This window comes from Phascolarctos cinereus, unplaced genomic scaffold (assembly GCF_003287225.1).
Source record: "Phascolarctos cinereus isolate Bilbo 61053 unplaced genomic scaffold, phaCin_HiC Scaffold_9;HRSCAF=440, whole genome shotgun sequence".
Classification (NCBI taxonomy): Eukaryota; Metazoa; Chordata; class Mammalia; order Diprotodontia; family Phascolarctidae; genus Phascolarctos; species Phascolarctos cinereus.
The window spans coordinates 131,633,268-131,654,914 of NW_027556402.1; the positions used below are offsets into that span (position 1 = coordinate 131,633,268).

Below are 21,647 nucleotides of genomic sequence, written 5' to 3' on the forward strand. Positions count from 1 at the left end.
GTCAAGAATTTAATCCAGTATTGTAGTCAACAAGTCATGAATTGCCAAGCCATCAATGGTGGGAGGAATTCATTTAAGGGAAGTTTACAAACTGGTCTTTAAATACACTCTTGGCATGTAGTTCCTTGTTCTCTCTGTTTAACTTTCTTTCATTTTTTCATCCATGTTTCTTGGGTAGTTTGGTGTTTTCCTTATTTAAATACAGGTCACTGATGAAGTCACAACTAAACTGTCTTCATTTGGATACTAAACCAATTTAAATTCTCTTTCTGAATATTCTTGGAAGCCTTTCATTTACAGTTATTTTTTCTTGATACTATCTCCAACAACTTTAAGACTTCACCATCAGTCAATCAGCTGAGTCTTTCATGCATTATGATCAATTCCTTTGAATGCTCAGGATGATTTACTCCGATTGACTATGTAACTATGGAAAGCCTGAAGCTGTATTGTGGGCTGTTAATAGAGACTTAGAAGGCCAATTGTATTCTGTGTTGGTGAACCTCCATTCTTAATGGAACTTCTCTAGAAAACTCATACTCTGGTCTCTCATAGTGGCATAGAGTTAACCCTACATGAATATAAGCAACATTCTGATGTTGACAGATTACTTCACCTGTATTGACAGGTATATTCAACCAGAAAGCTTCTACAGTTGTCGAGGTATTGTGGGAGAAATATTTCTCATCTATGGCTTCTCTACCAAGATCACAAAGGTCAGGATTTTAGGAGGAAACTGTGGAGATGGTAAATTTGGCAAGAATAAAGAAGTCTAAAACTATACATTATCATCTTCAAGAAGACTTCAAATCAGAGGGTATTAATTACACTGTTGAACATGATGGTGATCCCAAGGCAGCTAGGTTTTTGCTATTACGTATTACAATTTTTATATATTATATTTTTATAAAATATATTTACAAATTATATTATATACACTTGTACATAATTTTACATATTATAATTTTAGCTATTACTCCTGTCAAGCCGCACATCCTGCTTGCCTCATCTTAACCATAAAATGGGCACAATAAGACCACATAGCTCCCAAGATTGTTGTCAGGATTGAATGAGATAATATTTGTATAGCACTTGGTATAGTGTTTGGCATATTGTTGTTCAGTCGTTCAGTCATGCCTGACTCTTTGCGACCCATTTCCTTCTCCAGTGAATTAAGGCAAACTTAAGTGAACTTGCCCAACATCACACAGCTATTGAGTCAGTCTAACTTAAGATACTCCAGGAGTGATGGGGGAGAAGGTTATATGCATAGCCCGATAGTATGCATTGATTTATACTTTATCTAAAGCATTGATATGTGAAGCTGCGTGCTATATGTGAATTTTGTTATCTTATGGATTCCGTGAATTATGCATTATATTTCTTTCTACAACCTATGCATTTCCAATATAGATATTATGTATTCTATGTCTCCAAATGTACTGATGTTTAAGATTATTACCTGTGACTATGCTGTATGCAAAATGATGAAAATTTAGAATATGAGTGGAAAAATGTGCCATGTATCCAATGTGATTTGTAGTATCTGCCATTTTTTTTTAACTGGAGGAGGTACATAAGGAGATAGGCATGTAATATGGCTACCATGTTCTATTGAGGCGGGGGTGGGGGGGCATTCCCAAAGGCGTGTGTGCTAGTAGAGCAGCTTTCAATATTCCAAGTTTAAACAGATTGATGGCAACCTCCCCCACAAGATTAACAAATAGGTAGTATGATGAAATATTGGGTCAAGAGTAAGCAACTGGTAGCCAGAGGCTGTGTAACCAGAGACTTTTCCAGGAGTGTCTTAGCTGTGGAATAGGGGTAGTGCAAGCAAGATAAGCATAGGAGAATGAGAAAAATCCAGGTACTCAGCTCGGGAGTAAGGGACCAAGTCAGCAGGACCCAGAGCCTTTGGAGTCCTCCACACATGACATAAGTGACTGATACATCACTTTTCACTATGTTGGGGGAATTCGCAGTTATTCAAGAGAGAAATTGGTGCTCCCACATGAGACCCAACTCTTCAACCAATGAGATTCATGACTGTAAGCAACTCAGTTACTTTCTCTGAGACTCAATTTCATTGTCTAACATGGAAACAGTTCTAGTATTACTTAATTCACAAGACTGATGTGAGGAAAGTGCTTTGTAAACCTCTCAGTGTTATACAAATGTGTGTTATTACTATTACAATCTATGAAAATTTTGTGTGAAGACATGGATAAGAATTCACAAGAAAAAGTACAGAGCTGTTACTATTTATAAGAGTAGAATGAATATTCACACTTAAGAAAATGAGATCCATTAAAGTATTGTAGTATGCCATGAATGATCAAATAAATGAACATTGACGCTGAGTAAAGAAATCCTAAAACATTTTTTTCCTTACCTGAGCCTTCCTTTTCTTTTTTGCCCTTTTATAAGGTGACAGCTATTTTGTCTTGTCCCTCCCAGTATAATTCCAGCAAGTTATTTGCATGCTCAGCATATCCTGTAGCCTAGTAGCCAATGTGAACAACTCTGCAGAATGCTCTCACACACTCTTACAATCAACACACGTTGCTGCCATCCAGCGTTCACTGGCAAACAGTGCTACTTGCACGTGCCAGATGCAACTTGGGTACTGGGCTACTAGAACACGGACAGCACATTATGTACAGCAGTAGCACGGAAACAGCTGCCTTTTATTCCCCTCTGGCACACAGTGACATAATCAGATTAATACAGGTCAAGACTAACCATTGCCAAGGAAACTGTATTTCTGTCCCTTGCTTTATACCAATTGAACTAATTCAAACCTATAGTTCTCTCCTAAGGCCCTGAGTGTTTCCTGATTCCCTTGCCCCCAGTTAATGACCTCATGGTCTATAGAGAAAAATTAGACCCGTAAAAGCCTTCATGGAAGGTCTCCTCTTTTTGAATCTGTCTCTGTCTAGTTACTTTTTCTTCTAAATAACCATAGGACAAAATCTTGTATTTTGAAAAATCTAACCTCTTCATATATAACTAGGGGCCTATCCTCTTTTTCCTAAAGAGGGGCCTTGCTCACATGCAACTTCTCCTCTCCTCCTCCCTCTCCTCCATTTCCATAATCATCTCCTAAGCTTAGGCTCTCTCCTGTGCCTTTATTCATGAACTATTCTTTTTATGGATGTATTTTGTATTTGTAACCTTATTTCCGAATATATCCTCTCTCTCCTTCTTTAACCAGCAAACCATCTCTTGTAACATAGAAGAAATGAAAGGAAGGAAGAAGGGAAGGAAGAAAGAGGGAGACAGAGAGAGGGATGGAGAGAAAATAAAGGAAGGAAGGAAGGGAAGGACAGAGGGATGGAGGAAAAGGAAGGAAAGAAGAAAAAAAGTTCAGTGGAAACAACCAACACATCAACTAAGTCTGAAATACACCGTAATTCACACCCATAGTCCCTCATATCTAAAAGAAGAGAAAAAAGAGTATTTTTTCAACTCTCCTCCAGGACCAAACCTATTGGTCATTATGTTCATACAAGCTTCAAATATTTTTGTCCTTTCCATTTACATTATTGTAATGACTGTCAATATTATTTTTTTGTTTGTTTTAATTCACTCTGCATTGACTCATTGAAGTCTTCCCACACTCTTCTAAATTCTTTATTTGATCCTTTCTTACACAGAAAAATTCCATTATACATATATACAATTTGTTATTAATTTCCATAGTTATAGGCATTGACTTTATTTCCAGTTACTTGTCATTACAAAAAGTGTTGCTATGAATATATTTATATATACAAGACCATTCTGCTTTTGACCTTGGAGCACATGCTTGTTGGTGATTTTTCTGGATCAGAAAATATAGATTTTTTTGTTAATATTTAAAAATAATTCAAAATTCCTTTTTTAAGAATGATTAGACCAATTGATTCACAGCTCCACGAATAGAATATTAGTGTGATTTGTGGACTATTACAGTGGCTTTAGTTTAAGTTATTCAGCAATATGTTGAATTCTTTTCTCTGACACGTTGTAGAGTTATTATCCTGCATTGTGGCAACAGTATGGTCAGTTAGGAGGTGTTTTATACTTTTTTTTTTAATGGCAAGTCATTTTTACAAAATCCCTATTAAAAATTATAATAGCTAGGATTTATGTATAATTTTAAGGTTTGAAAAGCACTTTCCATATTTTAACTCATAAATCCTTCAGAGTTATCGTGCACAGAAAGATTCAAGAAAAATAAACAGAGCAGTTGCTGGGAGCATTAAACCATGCCAAGAGGAAGTGGCTATATTAAAAGAATAGACAAAAGGAAGAATGGGAGAAAAAACAAAGCGACTTACATGATGGTGCAAATACATAAACTAGATACTGTGTAATTAGACTAGATAATAGTAATAGCTTTCATTTGGAATTCACTTCGAATGACTTGATTCTTAATGAAGGACTCACTCTCACATCAAAATTTCTTCTTTGTATTAATGTATATTCTCTCTCTCTTCTCTCACCAGGTGGATGAGATATTTATGGATTCTATCTTGAGCAAACATTATATCAAGAATCGAGTAATCAATCTGATGTAAGTATATTTAGAAAATACAGACTGGGCAAAAGTGGCTTAGCAAGCATAGGTAAGAATCAATGAATCACAAAACCATATTTAGTACACTTCCTTACTCTGGCAGGCTTTTCACATCAAGCATTTTTAAACAGCAGCTGTTAAACCAGCTGCTGAAGGGGATTATGATTTTTTTTTCTGTTGTGATTTCCAAGATGCTGCTGAAAAGGAGTGCAACCTGTGATTTGGGGTAATAGACATTTTCCTTTATTAGTTGTTTTTTGGGTTTTTTTTATTTTTGGTATTTGTGATGTACCCAGAGATTATAGCACAACTCTAATGATCTATTGAAAATCACTTAAGTGACCAAAAACCATACAATATCACAAACATAACAGATATGGCTTCCCATCTCAGACCAAAAAGCATAAACACTCTCTTTTACGGATTCAAAAAAAAATTAATCCTTTTCTCAGGTTAAAAACTCTGGTTTTCATTGGCTGATGGTGATTGGGTTATTCGAAATGGCTTATAGTGTTTCAAAAACAATTCTTTAGTGGCTCAGGGTGAGATTTCACAACATTCCCATCTGATTAGAGGCATTACATTGCAAAGAAAAAGAGTCTTAAACTTGAATCATTGAATTTGGAATCATAAGGCCTGAGTTGGAATCTCAGCTCTGCTACTTATCATCTATGTTCCCTTGAGCAAATCACATAACCTGTCTGGGCCTCAGTTTTCTCATTTGACTATCATTTGTCCTTCTTCTTGAGGCCTAATGATGTCAGTGAATTGGATTTAAGTGAGGCAAGGCTGTGCAAAGTCCCCACCTTCACTCTCTCCTCCAGAGCCATCTGGGTCCAGTGGCAAGACATAGATCAGATGACTGGAGATGGCCCTGTGTTCTGGCCAGAAACCCTGAGGGTTTTCCCCTCCCGGAATGATTTTTTTTTAAGTAGGTAAAAGAGGTCTCTTTCACCTCATTTCTTACCTAGCCTTAATCACTGAATCGCTGTAGCCTCAGACAACCTGAGACCTGGGGAAGACCTTAGCTTAAAATGGCCAATGTCTCTCATTGCATCCAGGATCATTTCCAGTCATCGTGACCTATGTTTTGCCACTGAACCCAGATGGCTCTGGAGGAGAGAGTGAGGCTGGTGACTTTGCACAGCCCTACCTCACTTAAATCCAATTCACTTGCAAGTCAAGACATCACCTTCCTGATGTCATTGGGCCTCTTTGAGAATGAAGGACAAACAAGAACAACCACCACAACAACAATCCTCATCTGAAAAATAAGGAAGTAAAACTAGATAACCTGTAAGTTTCCTTCTCGGTTTAGGTTTGCAATACCATAAAAGCGTGGATTGGTACATTGAGAACTTACTGGTAGCTTGGTATAGTAGAATGAATATAAGATGTGGGAATCAAAAGTCCTAGATTTGCATCCTATTTAATATCTCAAACTTTCATGGCACCTTGCAGTCCACAAAGCATTTATCTCACAGCAATCCTACAAAGTAGGTAACATTAAGTATTATAATTTCTATTTTGCAGCTGAGTATCACAGAAATAGATGACTTACCCAACTCACAAAGCTAGTAAATGTCAGAAGGGAGTCTCAAACAAAACAAGTTCTTAATAAATCAATGTCTATGTGCCATGCCACACTATTTCTCACTTATTAGCCATGTGATCTGTGGCAGGTCCTTTGATCTTTCTGGGCCCCAGGTCCCTCGTCCGTGAAAAGGGATTTGATCTCCAAGGTTTCTCCTCTTTCCAATATTCTATAGCTCCATGACTTGAAGCACAATTATGAGATGGAGAGATAATGAATCAATGACTTTCTAGCCTGGTTTTGAGTCACTACAACACTACAACAAATGTGTCTTAGCAGAGTTCATTCAACATCCTGTGTGATCTCATGTTCTCATTGCCTAGATGTTTTTGCTCACACCATTTAAGTCCAGAAATGTTCTAGTTGGTGCAGAATGTATTACTGTCTGTCAATTTGACATAAAGTGCAATCTAAAGCCCCGATCTTCAGATTCAATATTGTGAATGAAATAGAACACATAGCACTAACTAGCAATTTTTCCCTGGGCAAAAGCAATTGAGGCCAACAACTCTGATGGGGCAAAGGAAAAGGTATCAGGGATATGCTGGTAAATTTATAATAATTGGCTCTCCAAAAAGCACAACACACTTTTAAGTATAATCTATATCACTAATATTTTCTCTATCACTTTCCCAAGCCTAGATCAGGGTTGGGGAACCTGTGATCTTAAGGTCACATGTGTCCTTCTAGGTGCTCAGGTATAGCCCTTTGGCTGAGTCCAAGTTTTATAGAACAAATCCTTTTATTATGGGGATTTTAAAGGATTTGTTCTGTGAAGTTTGGAATCAGTCAAAGGGCCACACTTGAGGACCTAGAGGGCCACATGTGGCCTTAAGGCCTCAGGTTTCCCACCCCTGGTCTAGATAATCTACAAGACAATAAATCAAGCCCTGATCTGTAGTGTTTGCAGTTTTCTGAGGTACAATGTTCACGATGAATATTTTAAAACGGAGGCAGCACCAGGAGCTGGATTGTGCACGTGGGGCATGGGGAACATCATAGAAGCCAGTCTGACCATGGCTGCGGTTAGGCGGTAACACAGGCAGAAGGAGGAGTTTGGGGAATGGTTGCTGCCAAAGAAGAAAATGGAGCATTCCAAGAAGGAAATGTCATCGACCCCAAGTCAGAATCTTAAGTTCCTTGTAAACATGGCCTTTTTTCATTAACTATATTTGTAGTTCTAGCACCTAACAAAATGCCTGGCACACGGTAGGTACTTAATACATGTACATTGATTGGCTGACAAATCTTTGTTCTCTTTGTAATAGTTAGCACTCTGATAAAACACATGAAATATTTTATAACTGACACACAATATCTACTCGTTAGCCAATCCTCCTCCCCGCCTCCACGTTGCCTTTATTTAGCCTGGAGAATCTGGAAGATTCATTTTTCTTTAGCTTTTTAAACCTAGGTTTTAAAACAAAAATCAACAAACAGCAAGAGAAATAAAACTTTTATCAGACTTCTAGGGAAATCTATACCAGAATATTAATAACATATGAATATATTTGAAAAAAATAGTTAAATTCTCTCAGTTTTGAGAGAGTGTAGAATTCAGCTCTATGGTATTGCATTAAACCAAGATGTTCTAAGTACATATTAGTCTTCACCACATCTTACCTTATGATATCAGTCATATATGTCCCTTTGCACCTGACCTGACACACCTTCAGATTAATTATGAAAATGGGCTCAGCGAATAACATGAAAGGAAAAAAACCCAGGAAAACTGCCTTCTATGGGGCAAGAAGGAGAGAAAGGGTAAAAATTATGATCATATGGCCTGGGTAAGGTAAGCCATCACCATGCCAAACAATTCAAACTCCATTCTGCTCTAACTGGAAAATTCAGTTCAATTGGATGTCAAATTAATCAATGAATTAATAAGAATTTATTAAATATTTACTATGTACAGGCTACTGTACTAAGCCCCCTGTTATATACAGTTTGTAATGGGAAAAATGCATTAGTCATGCAACAAAAGTAAGGGGAGTAGACAACCCACACGTGTCAATGGTATCCTTGGAATGTCAACAGAATACAAGGAAGGCCTCTACTACATTGAGTTAAAACCCTGTGATGAATGGATCGGAAGATATGGACAAGAGTTATAAAGGAAGGGCAGGCATTGATAGGTTGCAACCTGCATCATTGGAGGGAATATCTATGCTGAAGAGATCATAGATCCATTGGAATATGCACAGTTTATTCTTCTACCTGCTGATGGAGCTACAATGATAAATATGACATGTTTTCCTACCTCAAGAAGCTTGCATCTTATTAGGAGGAAGATAAAGTACTTATAGCATACAGATAAATGAAATAAAAATGAACATATAACTGCATAGGATGAGCATAAAGGGTTTTGAAATCAAATAAGAGAATAAGTGCAGGAAATAATGTATTTAAAGTCACAGAATTTTAGAGCTAAAGAAACCCTAGAAATCATGCAGTTAAACAACATCATTTTGCTTACAGATGAAAAAACTGAGAATCCATGCTAAGTTCATCTAACTTGGTAGTGGTGCAGCTAGGGTTTGAACTCAAATCTTCTGACTCCCATTCTAGTGGTTCTTCCATGGCATCTCCAACTGTCTTTTTGTGCTTTGCAGGCCAGAAATAGATGGCATGAAAGCAGATGTTGTTATGGTGTTTCAGTTTCCCTCCAATGAGAAAAGAGAAACAAGGGAGAAAAAAATTCACAACATTTTACATCAGACAATAAGAAACACAAGAGCTCTGAAAATAAATGCCTCATCCCTTCAGCTCAATGGCAAGTATTTATTTTTCCAATTATCATTAACTCTTGTATTAATGCATTTATTTCTAAATTTATTGGTCATTCTTCTAAAAAATAAATGAATAATGAATGAATAAATAAAGAAATAGGAAGAAATGAAATAAGAATTTATTAAGCACCTACTAGGTGCCAGATACTATGCTAAGTTCCTCACAACACTATCTCATTTGAACCTCAAAAGAACCCTAGGAGGTAGGTATTATTATTTACTCCATTTTAAAGTCGAGAATACTGGGGCAGACAGAGATTATATTACTTGCCCAGGGTCACATAACAGTAAGTGTCTAAGGCTGAATATAAACTCAGATCTTCCTGATGAGGCTTAGTGCTCTATCCATTATGACACTTTGCTGCCTCAAAAAAATAAAAATAAACAAATAAATGAGTGGACAAAATGACTGAACAAACAAGCAAACAAACAACAATAATAAATGAGCAAACAAACAGGTAGATAAATGAACAGATAGGAAAGAATAAAGACAGAGAGAGAGAGAGAGAGAGAGAGAGAGAGAGAGAGAGAGAGAGAGAGAGAGAGAGGGAGAGAGAGAGAGAGAGAGAGAGAGAGAGAGAGAGAGAGAGAGAAGAGAGAGAAGAGAGAGAGAGAGAAGAGAGAGAGGATAAGTAGCATTCAATGTTTTCCTAAACCTGTCTATACTCAAGTTGTGACTTTAAAAAATAGAATCTTGGTAAATCTTTGTTAAATGGGCCACGGAGTAGCTTTTGTTTTCTGCTAGATGAAGCAACTGACGTTACACATTCCAAAATAGCAGAAGTAACTATATATCAATAATAAGTGCTAGCTAGCCTGTCCTAGCTGTTGTCTGTATGACTAAGCAACTGAAAAATGTATGGTGTTTTGAAATTTCTGCACTTTTGAGTGGAACCTGGAATATAGTCAAGAAACTCTTTTGTTTAAAGAATATGTATAATGTTATATGTACTTTCCCCCCCAAAAGGGATAAAGACATGAGTATCAGGAGCAAGTTCTAACAGGGAAGTACCTCCATGTCCTTTGGGAGCTATTTTAACTCTTTGAGAGCCACTAGACCTTTCTAAATAAGTTCTGCAAAGCACTAAACTTAAAAATTATACAATTGCCCTCCGCAGAGAGGAAAAAAGATGGAGACAGAAGAACCTGCAGAGTTAACTCTAGGCATTCTGTTACCTTAGGAAGCAAATCACAAAAAACATTGTGAGGACTATGAGATGATAATAGCTATGCTGGTAAGTTATATCATGGATTATGGAATTACCCACATTTAAAGCGTCTACAGTTCTATGAGTGGGGGTCTTCTTTCCACTGATATAGTTTGCAATCCTTCTGTAACTAAGTAGATGGTCTACTAGAGTTGTTTCAGCCATTTTCATCACTCAGAAGATGACTTTGTGAAGAGGCAATCTGAACTTAGATAGGAAGGTCCTTAGAAAACAGACACAACAATCTATTACAGTAAGAAGGGAATAATAATTACTACCCCATACTTAAAGACTCAATAGTTTGATAGGACCAGTCAGAATTTATGCTTCACTGGCACAGCCTCAGTGAGCAAAGGATCATCTCCATCTCATGATGAGCACTTCCTCCCTTGTACATTCTACAGTCCAGCCAAATCAGCATGCTTTACCTATATATTATATTTCATCTCTCCCTTCTCCTTGCCTCTGAACAAGCTATCCCCATGCCTTTATTCTACTTTGTCCTAATTTCTGCCTCACAGAATCCTTCCTTTCCTCCAGAGGTCACCTTAGGTGATAATTCCTGTAGGAAGGCTATCCTGACCCTCCCACCCCCTGCTCCCATACCAGTTGTTAATCTCCCCAAGGAAATTACTCTGGATCTACCTTGCATATATTTTGTATTTACTCACCTGTCTTCATTTTGACTTTTACCCATTAGCCATACAATAGATTGTAAGCTCCTAGAAGTTAGGGGTGATTTCTTTTTTGTCTTTGTAGCCCTACAACTTAGCATAATGCCTAGCACATAGTTTGTGTGCAATAAAAGCTTACTGCTTAGCAAAGCGTGAAACAATGACTTTACTTGGAAGTTGCCAATGAAGAACATTAATTCCCAATGAATTTAAAATAACAGGTTACTAGAGATGATGTATGAAATGGTTTCAAGCACATGAACTAATGTTCTTTAGTGTCACTGCCTGACTTATGTTTCTATTAGGACTTGGGCTGGTGAGCTAAGGCTTATATTCATTCCCTAGACTAGGACACCGTACCAGGGGATAGAGAAGCTGTGGCCTTGAGGCCACATGTGGACAGGCTAACAAATGGAGCAATGGCCTGAAAGTCAGAAGACCTGGTCCTGTCACTGACTTATTGAAGGATCACCAGCAATCATTTGACCTTTCTTTTCTTTTATTTTTATCATTTTAAGAGGTGGATAATTATTTCTACTCCCTTCCTCACAGGGATATTGTGAGGATTCACAAGTAAAAGAAAATATTTTTGGAACACAGGTACTATTTAAATACAAGCTATTACTATTCTATAAATTGTTTCTTAGGATTGGAATCATTGCAGTCAGAAAGTATTCATGTAAATGAAGGGCACCAAGAAATAGAAGTTCAGTTCAACAGAATTCAGAGTTGCTTTTCCTTCCCTTGCACTAACCTGTGCTTTTTAACCAAAAGATATTTAGTTGGAAACAGTGTCTCCCTCAAGCGAAGAAAAGTTGCCTTCTGTGAATAATTATTACTATAACTGACTTTTTTTTTAACATTTCTTTGTTTGTAAAACATTTTGTAAGCATTGTCTCACTTGACCCTTACAACAGCCCTATAAGGTAAGTGACATATATATTATTAGCATTATTCTACAAATGAAGAAACTGAAACTTAGAAAGGGTGAATGATTGGCAGCTAGGTGGAATAGTAGATAGAGCTCCAGCCTTAGAGTCAGGAGGACCTGAGTTCAAATCTGGCTTCAGACACTTGACACTTACTAGCTGTGTGACCTTGGGCAAGTCACTTAACCTCATTGCCTAGCCAGGAAAAAAAAAATTTTTTAAAGGAACAAATACAAATATTTGGGGGCAGCTAGGTGGCGCAGTGTTAGAGCACTGGCCCTGAAGTCAGGAAGACCTGAGTTCAAATGCAGCCTCAGATCAAACACTTGACACTTACTAGCTGTGTGACCCTGGGCAAGTCACTTAACCCCAATTGCCTTAAAAAAAAAAGGGTGAATGATTTTCTCATCATATAACTGGAAAATCCTAGAGGCAGGATTATAACCCAAGTCTCACTTTCTTCCAAGAACATTGTTTTTTCCAGTATATCACACTGACTTTTCACATACAAAGACATGAATGTGAGAATACAGGGATTTTGAATAAAGACTGGCTAAACATTCTTTCTTTTTTTTTTTTAGGCAATTGGGGTTAAGTGACTTGCCCAGAGTCACGCAACTAGTAAGTGTCAAGTGTTTGGTCTGAGGCAGGATTTGAACTCAGGTCCTCCTGACTTCAGGTCTGGTGCTCTATTCACTGTGTCACCTAGCTGCCCCTAAACATTATTTCAAACTCTTTAACACCTCTTCCCCTGGGGAAAAAAATCTTCCCAAGACTGACTTTCAAAATCCTTACATGGTCTGAGACTGCCAGGGAACCCAAAACAGGCTTTAAATTTCCTAAAAGAATTATGAAAGTAACACCTATAACAGGTTGTTCTGTAGACAATAATACCAGCTGCTGGGAAACTTACATTTAAGTCAATGAATGACTTGATCAAATATAACCCCAAAAAACAACCTGTTAACTTCCAAATGCAAAGGGGCAATTTTCAGTGGTGGAGAATAAAGCTTTTTTTTTTTTCCACTCTAAATCTAGTAAATAATTATGTGGAGAGAGTGAGAAGCCAGGACAAGCACAGCCTGATTCAATGTGGGTTGGACTACTTACTAGAATAATTATTATTTCTCTAATAGAACAGCAAATTATGGGTGTCTGCCATGTTGTTTCTGCTGTTTTCTGTTCTACAGATTAACAGAGAAACTAGCCAAGCAAGATGCTGACTAGAAATACTATCAGTCATTTAAGATCTAATAGAAGAGCCATTATTCATCCTTTTCAAGTGATATTTAAAAGATCATTTAGCTAACAAGATAAATAAGTGAGTTGTTATTGGAAGTCAATATACTATAGCTGTAGGCAGAACTGTAAAGTAGTCAGTTCATTTTTTCATCACATATTTGTTCCTCCACTCCAATCTGGTCTTAAAAGAATACTTCTTTGTTCAAATGGTTTTTGTTTGTTTGTGGGTTTTGTTTTGTTTTGTTTTTGCTTTCAATTTTGTTTTTTCCTTCTTTTTTCTTTCTTTTTTTTGCTTTTCAGAATTCTATTTTGGTATTTAACTAAGGTCTGTAATTTGTTGGATTTAGGTTTTAGATAAATATTATTTACCTTATTAGTGAAAGGTCTATTTATTTCAAGGGATACAGTGTTGGGCTTGGAGTCAGGAAGACTCATCTTCCTGAATTCAAATGAGGCCTCAGAAACTTGTTAGCTATATAACCCTGAACAAGTCACTGTTGCCTCAGTTTCCTCATATATAAAATGAGCTGGAGAAAGAAATGGGAAACCACTCCAGTATCTTTGCCAAGAAAATGCCAAATGGGGTCAAAAGAGTAGCACATTACTGGAAAATGACTGAATAGAAACAATGACAACTATTTCTTCCTATGTTTTCTAGTATTTTTTATCAGGGATAAGGGTTCTTATCTTTTTGACAGTTTTTCTGTCCATTGATACTGATTTTTTTCTTGTTCTTATTATCATCATGGTCTATTATGTTGATAATTTCCCTAATACTGAACCAATCCTACTCTCCTGGTATAAATCCAAACTAGTCATTGTATATAATAATGACATATTGTTGTATATACTTTGCTAATATTTTATTTAAAAATTTTGTGTCAATGTTCATTAAGTATATTGGTCTATAATTTCTCTTTTAAGTTTCATGCCAAATTTATTGATTTGTTCTTTCTTCCTCGTGCTGATTATATAAACTTTACCCTAAGTACTATTTTGGCTGCATTCCAAAAATGTTGGCATGTTGTCTGTTTTTATTAGCACTAATGAAATTATCTATTGTGTTTGTGATTTGTTTTTTGACTCACCAATTCCTTAGGTTTGTTATTTAATCTCTAGTTTGTTTTTAATCCTTTCTAATTGATGTAATTTATTGCATCATGGTCACTAAAGGATGTGTTTAATATTTTGACTTTTTTTGCATTTCTTTGTGAAGATTTTGTGCCCTAATACATGGTCAATTCTTATAAATATGCCATGCACAGGTAAGAAATATGTATACTCCCTTCTCTCTTCATTCAATAATCACCAGAGGCCTATTATCTACAATTTTTCTAAAATTTTATAGAGGTCCTTAACCTGTTTCTTGCTTATTTTTTGTTTAGATGTATCTAGTTCTAAAAGGGGTTGTATTGAGGCCCTTAATATCATCATCATTATTATTATTATTATTAATGTCCAGGCTTGTTGTTATTGTCGTTAAGGCTTTCAGGTAGTCCAATGATTCTTAAATTATTTTTTCTTGGTCTATTTTCCAGATTAGTTGTTTTGATATGAGACGCCTATATTTTCTTCTATATTTTTCAGTCTTTTGATTTTGTTTTAATACTTCTTATTGTCTCATACCTATCAACTTCTATTTGGTCTATGATAATTTTCACATACTATGTTACTTAGGCATACTGTCTACCTCTTATACTATAGTGTTATTTCTCCTTCCATATCATTCCTCTGAGGCTCTCATTTCTCTCCTAACTCTTTCCTCTAGCTTTTCATTTATAGAATAATTTTAACTCTTTACAATCTGACTAATTTCTTCTAGGAATTCTATTTAACTTTGCATCCAAGCTATGTTTTTCTTTGAGCTCTTGCTTGTGGATGTTTTGGAGCATTTTTTTTATCTTTTGAATTTGGTATCCCTGTTACCATAATAGTTTTCATGGTGAGAATATTTTTATTGTTGTTGTTTATTCATTCTTCCAGTCTTATTTACTCTATTGGGACTTTGAGTTAATGCCAGGCTCTATGCAATTCTCTAGGGAATTCTGGGGTTAGTTTGATACTGATTTGTCTTTTCTGGGGTACTATTGTTGCTTTCTTCAGGTATTAAGTACAGTGCTCTTCGGATCTGCAAACTTTCAAAGCACCCAAAGGAGTTTAATCTAGGATGAAATCTGATCACTGCCTGGTCCTGATCTGAGCTTTCAGAATTCCTAATCCTAATTTAGTTTGGGGAGAGATAGGGACATAATTATAGGAGATCTAGTATACAGCTATTGGTCCTGGCCCCTGTTAGCTAGCTGAGCAAATCTCAGGTTCAGAATATTAAAACTGTAGCTTTTACCTTGGTCCAGACTCCTTATTCTAGTTCCTCATTTACAGGCTTGAGACCAGGCTGGGGGTTGAATAAGAGAATCCACTAGCATTCTCCTCACTTCTGTTTCTGGTCCTTGTCCAAGCAACAGCCTTGGGCCAGCTCTTTGCTCTGGTTCAGTCAAAGATTACCAACCATCTCCCTACTTTGTTTATCAACTCCATAGTATTTTTTTGTTCTATTTCTTTTAGTTTAAAAATCATCTTTTTTAGCAGAAAAAAAGGATGAGTTGAGGAGATTCACCTTTATCCATTACAGAATATCATCATCGGACTCATCCTTTTTGATCTGCCTAAGAGTCCATGGATGAAAAGATGTGAGGGATAAAGAATGTGTATTGCCTAGATTTTGAGATGCAGGTTGCTAGGCAATTCATAGAGTCCGTTCACAAGTCATAAATTTTGGTTGGACACTGCAAGTGGACAAAGGGGTGCACCCAGAACTGAATAAGAGGAGCAAAGTGGACTGGATGACATTTGGAAATTATACAGGGCAAGAAATAATCCCAGTCAGCCCCTCACACAAAAACCTATCTTTTTAACATTACCATTACACTAAAGTGCACAAGAAAAGTAGAAACTAAGCCTTATGCAAGTCTGGACATGAGAAAGATAATTTTCATTTGAGAGAGGAAAGGCATCAGTTAAGACTTCCTGGAAGAGGTGTCATTCCATGTGAAACATGGAACATTGTGATATAGAAAGACTTAGAATTATGAGTTACTTAAAAGCCCATGGAGAAAGGCATGATGGATGTCAATTGTTCTAGTACTTTACTCATGGTGACTTTAATTTTAAAAGTGGCATAAAAGATATCATCAAGAAAATGTAGACCCTGGGGAGAAGCCAGATCATATATCAAGGGCAAGGAATAACAGTAAAGCTACACTGGGGTACCAGTAAATTTGCAAAATGTTAAAAGATCTAGAAATAGACACCCCCAATCCAATGTATTCAGTAGATTTTCTGAAGAATTTACGTGAATACTCGGAAAATCATACATCATATTTGTATATAATGAGAAGTTGTGGAGAGGTTGCATCTATTTTGATGAAATTGTAGTTCTATCAAAGTGACTGACTTCAGCAAATCAAAGTATGTCAGTCTTGTCTGATAAACCACCCACTCATCTCACAGTTTCATTGAAAATGATGGACACATTTCTCTCTATACCACATAATTATCTTATCTGATTAGTCTCTTTTCTTTCAAACATTTAGTTGAAATTATGATTATAAAACCAAAATCCATGTATGGTCAGGATTCTATGATATTTGCCAGAGAGAAAGACCCAAGTAACTTCAAATCTTGATATTTCACTTTTTTTTTCCAGCTATGAGTTCAACAACGGGCAAGCTAACTGTCCAATCATGTAAGTCTAAGAACTTTATTTAAATAATTAGTAGGGTTTCCATGGCATATAAAACTCTTTCAAAATGGAATATCATCATTTTTCCTGTACAAACGTATCAGTCAGGCAGTCAGTAAACACTTATTACGGCACTATGTGCCAGGCACTGTGCTAAGTACTGGGGATAAAAAAAAAAAAGAGGTAAAAGAAATGTTTTCGCTGGAAGAAAATAAACCCTTAAATGTACCTGTTACACCTATGCATTAAAGATTATTGTCAAAAACTGAAGCTGAACTATAAATTAATTTCAAGACTGATCTTTTTGAGTCATAAAATATTTTCAAGTCATTAATGAAATAGGGAAAAAATAGGCTTAAAAGAAGGAGATTTTAGGGGCAGCTAGGTGGCGCAGTGGATAGAGGTTTGCCGACAATAGATAAGGGCACAGTTAGCAACTGTGAAATGAGTTTTCTTTATATAAGTCTAACTAGTCTATCCAGGGTCTGAACCCAGTATATTTGCTTTATTGGTACCATGTTTTAACCAGCTCAAGCTCATGACAAGAATATTAAATAAAGTTGTCTCTGATGCATGTAATAAAGATACTTGATAAAAAATGTTTTGTCACTATGATAATGAAGGAATGGAGCCTCTCTACTGAGCAATTAGATTTGCCTGAGTGACTCCACCAGATATAAGCATAGTTCCATTTATTCAGCATCATAGTAACAAAACACTTTTATCAAGCACCTTTATTATTTGCATCAGAGACAACTATAATATTTAATATTGTGGTAGAGTCACTCAGGCAGACATTATGGGAAGCAAAGAAGGGAACCAGTATTTATTAAGCACTTACTATGTGCTAGGCACTGTGCTAAATGCTTTACAATTAATATCTCATTAATCATCACTATAACTCTAGGAGACAGGTGCTCTCATTATCCCAATTTTACACTTAAGTAAGGTTCTCTTGTTTTTCCCTGAAGCAGACAAAGGTTAAGTGAGTTGACCAGGGTCACACAGCTAGTAAGTGTCTGAGGCCTTATTTGAACTCAGGTCTACTGATTCCAGGCCCAGAACTTTATCCACTGTGCCACCTAACTGCCTCTAGGAACCACCTGTCTGCTTGTCTGATGATTTCAGGGAAACTTGCTTTTCTTGGAACTTTGTGCAAACCACTCTTGCTACCACCCCAGAAATAGAAATGGAAACCCAGAAGGATGTTCTCAAGCAATTATATCCAAACAGGTTTGTGATATTGTTGAACCAGGAGTACCCTCTACTAATGTAGATCTCAATTCATCCATACCTGCCCATCATGTATAATTCTTGTCCATATTCTCCCAAAAGCTTGCTGTAGGAGTATTTGCTTTCAAGTTCATGAGGGTACCTACCAAAGGATCATTCTCATTGTCTGTCACCCTTTGTTCTTGCCAGATGATCAGCCTATATTCTCTTGCCATTATATATAATCTTTTGATGACTTTTTATTTACTCCTGTTCTTTGGATTTCTTCATTGGGTATATATTGCAGCCTATTCAAACCCATCATATGCCTTTCCATTGCCCTCTGTGTGATGTTCTTTAGTTCTTCTAAGGCAGTGGTGTTACATAAGCCACTGCCAAAAGATGGGCCTTTACTTTTCGGGGGAAGAAAAGGTTCAGTCAGTAAAATGGTTTTGCAATCTCCTCCAAAGAAATCCAACCTGCTCTCCTCCTTTTTATCTCTAGACCTATCTCAGTGTTTATCTATATAGTTTGTCCAAGATATACATACTATTGGATAAGTTCTATAAGTCCATCAAAGTAAATGTTAAAATCTTCAGATATTCTTCATCCTCTTGCTCTTTACTGTGTGTACGGACAGGCCAAACTCCTTTGTGTGACTGCAGAACACTTCCAGGAGGCTTTGCAGTGTCGTGAGGCCTGATGCAATCAAGACATTTCTAAATAGGAACATCTGGAAGACATCACTATCAACAGTGAACCCATTCTCAGGCTGACATTTGCACTGGATCTCCTCCATCATAGTAGCATATAACTTTGGCTAGCACATATCTCTTTGTTTTATTCCTCAACTGACCAGGTTCATTCCTGTTATTATATCTTCCAAAGAATCTTAAAGGATCTTGAAATAAAGATGGGAGACATTTTGCTACAAACGAGCCTGTAATTTGGTGTTTCATTCTACCAAAAAGAAATTTTTGTAGTCTATAATTAATAAGCACCAATGGCTTGTTATATTTTCTACATCTTTCAGCTACAAGATTGTCAAGATATGGTCCATTGTTGAATATTGCTTGTGAAAGCCTTATTGTTCTATACAAAACCCTATCAAGAATTTCTCAATTCATATATAGGTGAACCTGACAGAGTTTCTCTTGTTAGGAAAGTAGGTATATTGATCAGTTAATTATTTATGTCCTTTTGGTTACCTTTCTTTCCTATTAATAAGACCCAAGATTTTTTCCATGATGTTGATTTCTTCCTCTCCCCAGCTACCTTGTGTATCTGTCCCTCAACACCTTCACAATTGTGTCTTCCCTGGCATGGATCTCCTCTTATACATACTTGGTCCAACCTAGCTACTTTTCTCATTTTTGTTTTCTTTGATGGTATGTGTATTGCAACATTAAGGTCCCAATGTAGTAGTTTAGTTATCTTTGATGAAGAAAAGAGTTTGTTGAAATGGTTTCTGGAAATTGTTAACACTTTTCTTCTGTTTCTTCTGTTTTCTTTCCATTTGTATTGTTGAATGTCTCTGGGAGACTTTGTTTTATCAGGTTTAATTTCAGGCTTCCAATATACTGGTTCTACCCTTCACTGCTACTCTTTGCTTTGTGATAAGATACTGTTCATAATTACCCATAACACTTTAGGTAGTTATTACTACTAAAACTCTGGAATGGCTTTCTAACTGACTTGAGGTGTTTCCCTTATGATTTGTATTTGACATGCAGTCAATGTTTATTAAACTGAACCGAGATGATTTGAACACCCAATAACACGTCATAGAGTTCCAAAAAAATACCACCAATTCCTTTTCATTCCTACATGTGGTTGCATATTGGGAGCATAAGTGTAACAACGAAATATTTCTACATTTTTAGGACCTATGATTTGAATCATGTGGTTACTACATACCTCTAATGATGCAATCATAAACTCCAACCTGCCTTAGAAAACAGTTCAAATGGGAAAAAAATAATCACCTTGTCTCCAGATTCCTATTGATAAACCTCTTCAAATTTGGCTAGACTAATCCTTAAACAATTTTCACAGAATCATAATTAGTATTCTTCCTCCAAACCTATCTTTGTAGGCCCTCACAGGAAGGAAGGAAGGAAGGAAGGAAGGAAGGAAGGAAGGAAGGAAGGAAGGAAGGAAGGAAGGAAGGAAGGAAGGAAAGGAGGAATGAAAGGATGGATGGATGGCAAGAAAAATGGGAGAAAGGAAGGAAGGAAGAAAAGAAGGAGGGAAGAAAGGAGGAAAGAAAGGAAAAAGGAAGGAGGAAAGGATGAAAGGAGGGAGGTAAAGGAGGAAAGGTAGAAGAGAGGGAAGGAGGGAAGAAAGAAGGAGGGAAGGAAAGATGACAAGAAAGAGGGAGGGAAAGAAGGATGAAAAGCAGGGAAGGAAGGAGGGAAGGAAAGATGACAAGAAAGAGGGAGGGAAAGAAGGATGAAAAGCAGGGAAGGAAGGAAGGAGCAAATGACGGAAGGAGGGGAGGAAAGAAAGAAAGAGGGAAGAAGAGAAAGAAGAAAGGAAGGAGGGAGGGAGAAAAGGAAGGAAAATAGAAAGGAGGAAGGTAGAACAGAGGAAATTAGGAAGGAGTGGGGAAAGAAGGAGTGAAGATAAGGAGAGAGAGAAGGATGGAGAGAAGGTAGCAAGGAGCAAAGGAAGGAGGGAAGGAAGGAAAAAAAGAAGGAATGATGGAAGAAAGGAAGGAGGGAAAGTAGGAAGGAGGGAAGATGGCAAGGAGTGAAAAGTAGGATAAGAAAGAAGGAAGGAAGGAAAAAGGGAAGGTAGCAAGGAGGGTAGAAAGGAAGGAAGAAAAGATGGAAGGAGGGAGGGAAGGTAGAAAGGGAAGGAAGGAGAGAAGTAGGAGGGATTGAAGGTAAGAAGGAGGGAAGACAGGAAGGAAGAAGAGAAAGTAAGAGAGACTGAAGGTAGGAAGAAGGGAAGATAGAAAGGAGGAAAGAAAGGAGAGATGTAAAGAAAGAGGTAGGGAAGGAGAAAAAAAGGGGAACAAGCAAGTACCCCTATGTATTAGTCATTGTGTTAAATACTTTACAAACAGCCCATTTGATCCTCACAACAATGCTGGGAGATTGATCCTCTCTTTATCCCTATTTTGCAATCGAGTAAACTGAGGCAGATAGAGGTTAAGTGACTTGCTGAGGGTCACACAGCTAGTAAGTATCTCAGGTCAGATTTGAACTCAGGTTTTCCTGACTTCAGGCCCAGAACTCTCTACAATGTACCACCCAGCTGCCTACAGAGGTTCCCAAAGTGGGTGATACCACCCTGGGGGTGCTGGAATGATCTAGGAGGGCAATAGTAGCCTTGGGTACAATTGGAGGGCATTGAATAAAAATAAGGAAGCAATGGAAGCATAAGGAAAGAAGGGAAGAACATTTTGAAAAACCATTCATACATGTTTCTTTTGTGTAATAGGGTTAAAGTCAGAGTGATTACATTATTTTCCAAATACACACACAAAATGCAAGTTATAATCAATCAGTGGTCAAGTCCACCAACAGGTCTTAACAAGCAAGTGTTGTCGGGAAAGTATGTGGCACATTGTCAGGAAGTCCAGCATGCATTGGCAGGAAAATATGCACATAATGATTTATTTACAGTATGATATCATATGGTTACATGATGCAATAGTGTCATTAAAATTTCAATGCAGGGAAAAAA

At 37.0% G+C, this 21,647-nt stretch overlaps 1 protein-coding gene across 2 annotated transcripts in view; it reads left to right on the plus strand.

Moving 5' to 3' along the window:
* TMPRSS11A (transmembrane serine protease 11A) overlaps window positions 1-21,647 on the plus strand; it is a 51,520-nt gene that overhangs the window by 11,489 nt on the left and 18,384 nt on the right. For both annotated transcript variants that reach the window (XM_078148289.1, XM_020999836.2), the window contains 3 exons: window positions 4,491-4,558; window positions 8,771-8,931; window positions 16,707-16,745. In XM_078148289.1, coding sequence (XP_078004415.1) covers window positions 4,491-4,558; window positions 8,771-8,931; window positions 16,707-16,745 — 268 coding nt within the window. The remainder of the gene's footprint in view (window positions 1-4,490; window positions 4,559-8,770; window positions 8,932-16,706; window positions 16,746-21,647) is intronic.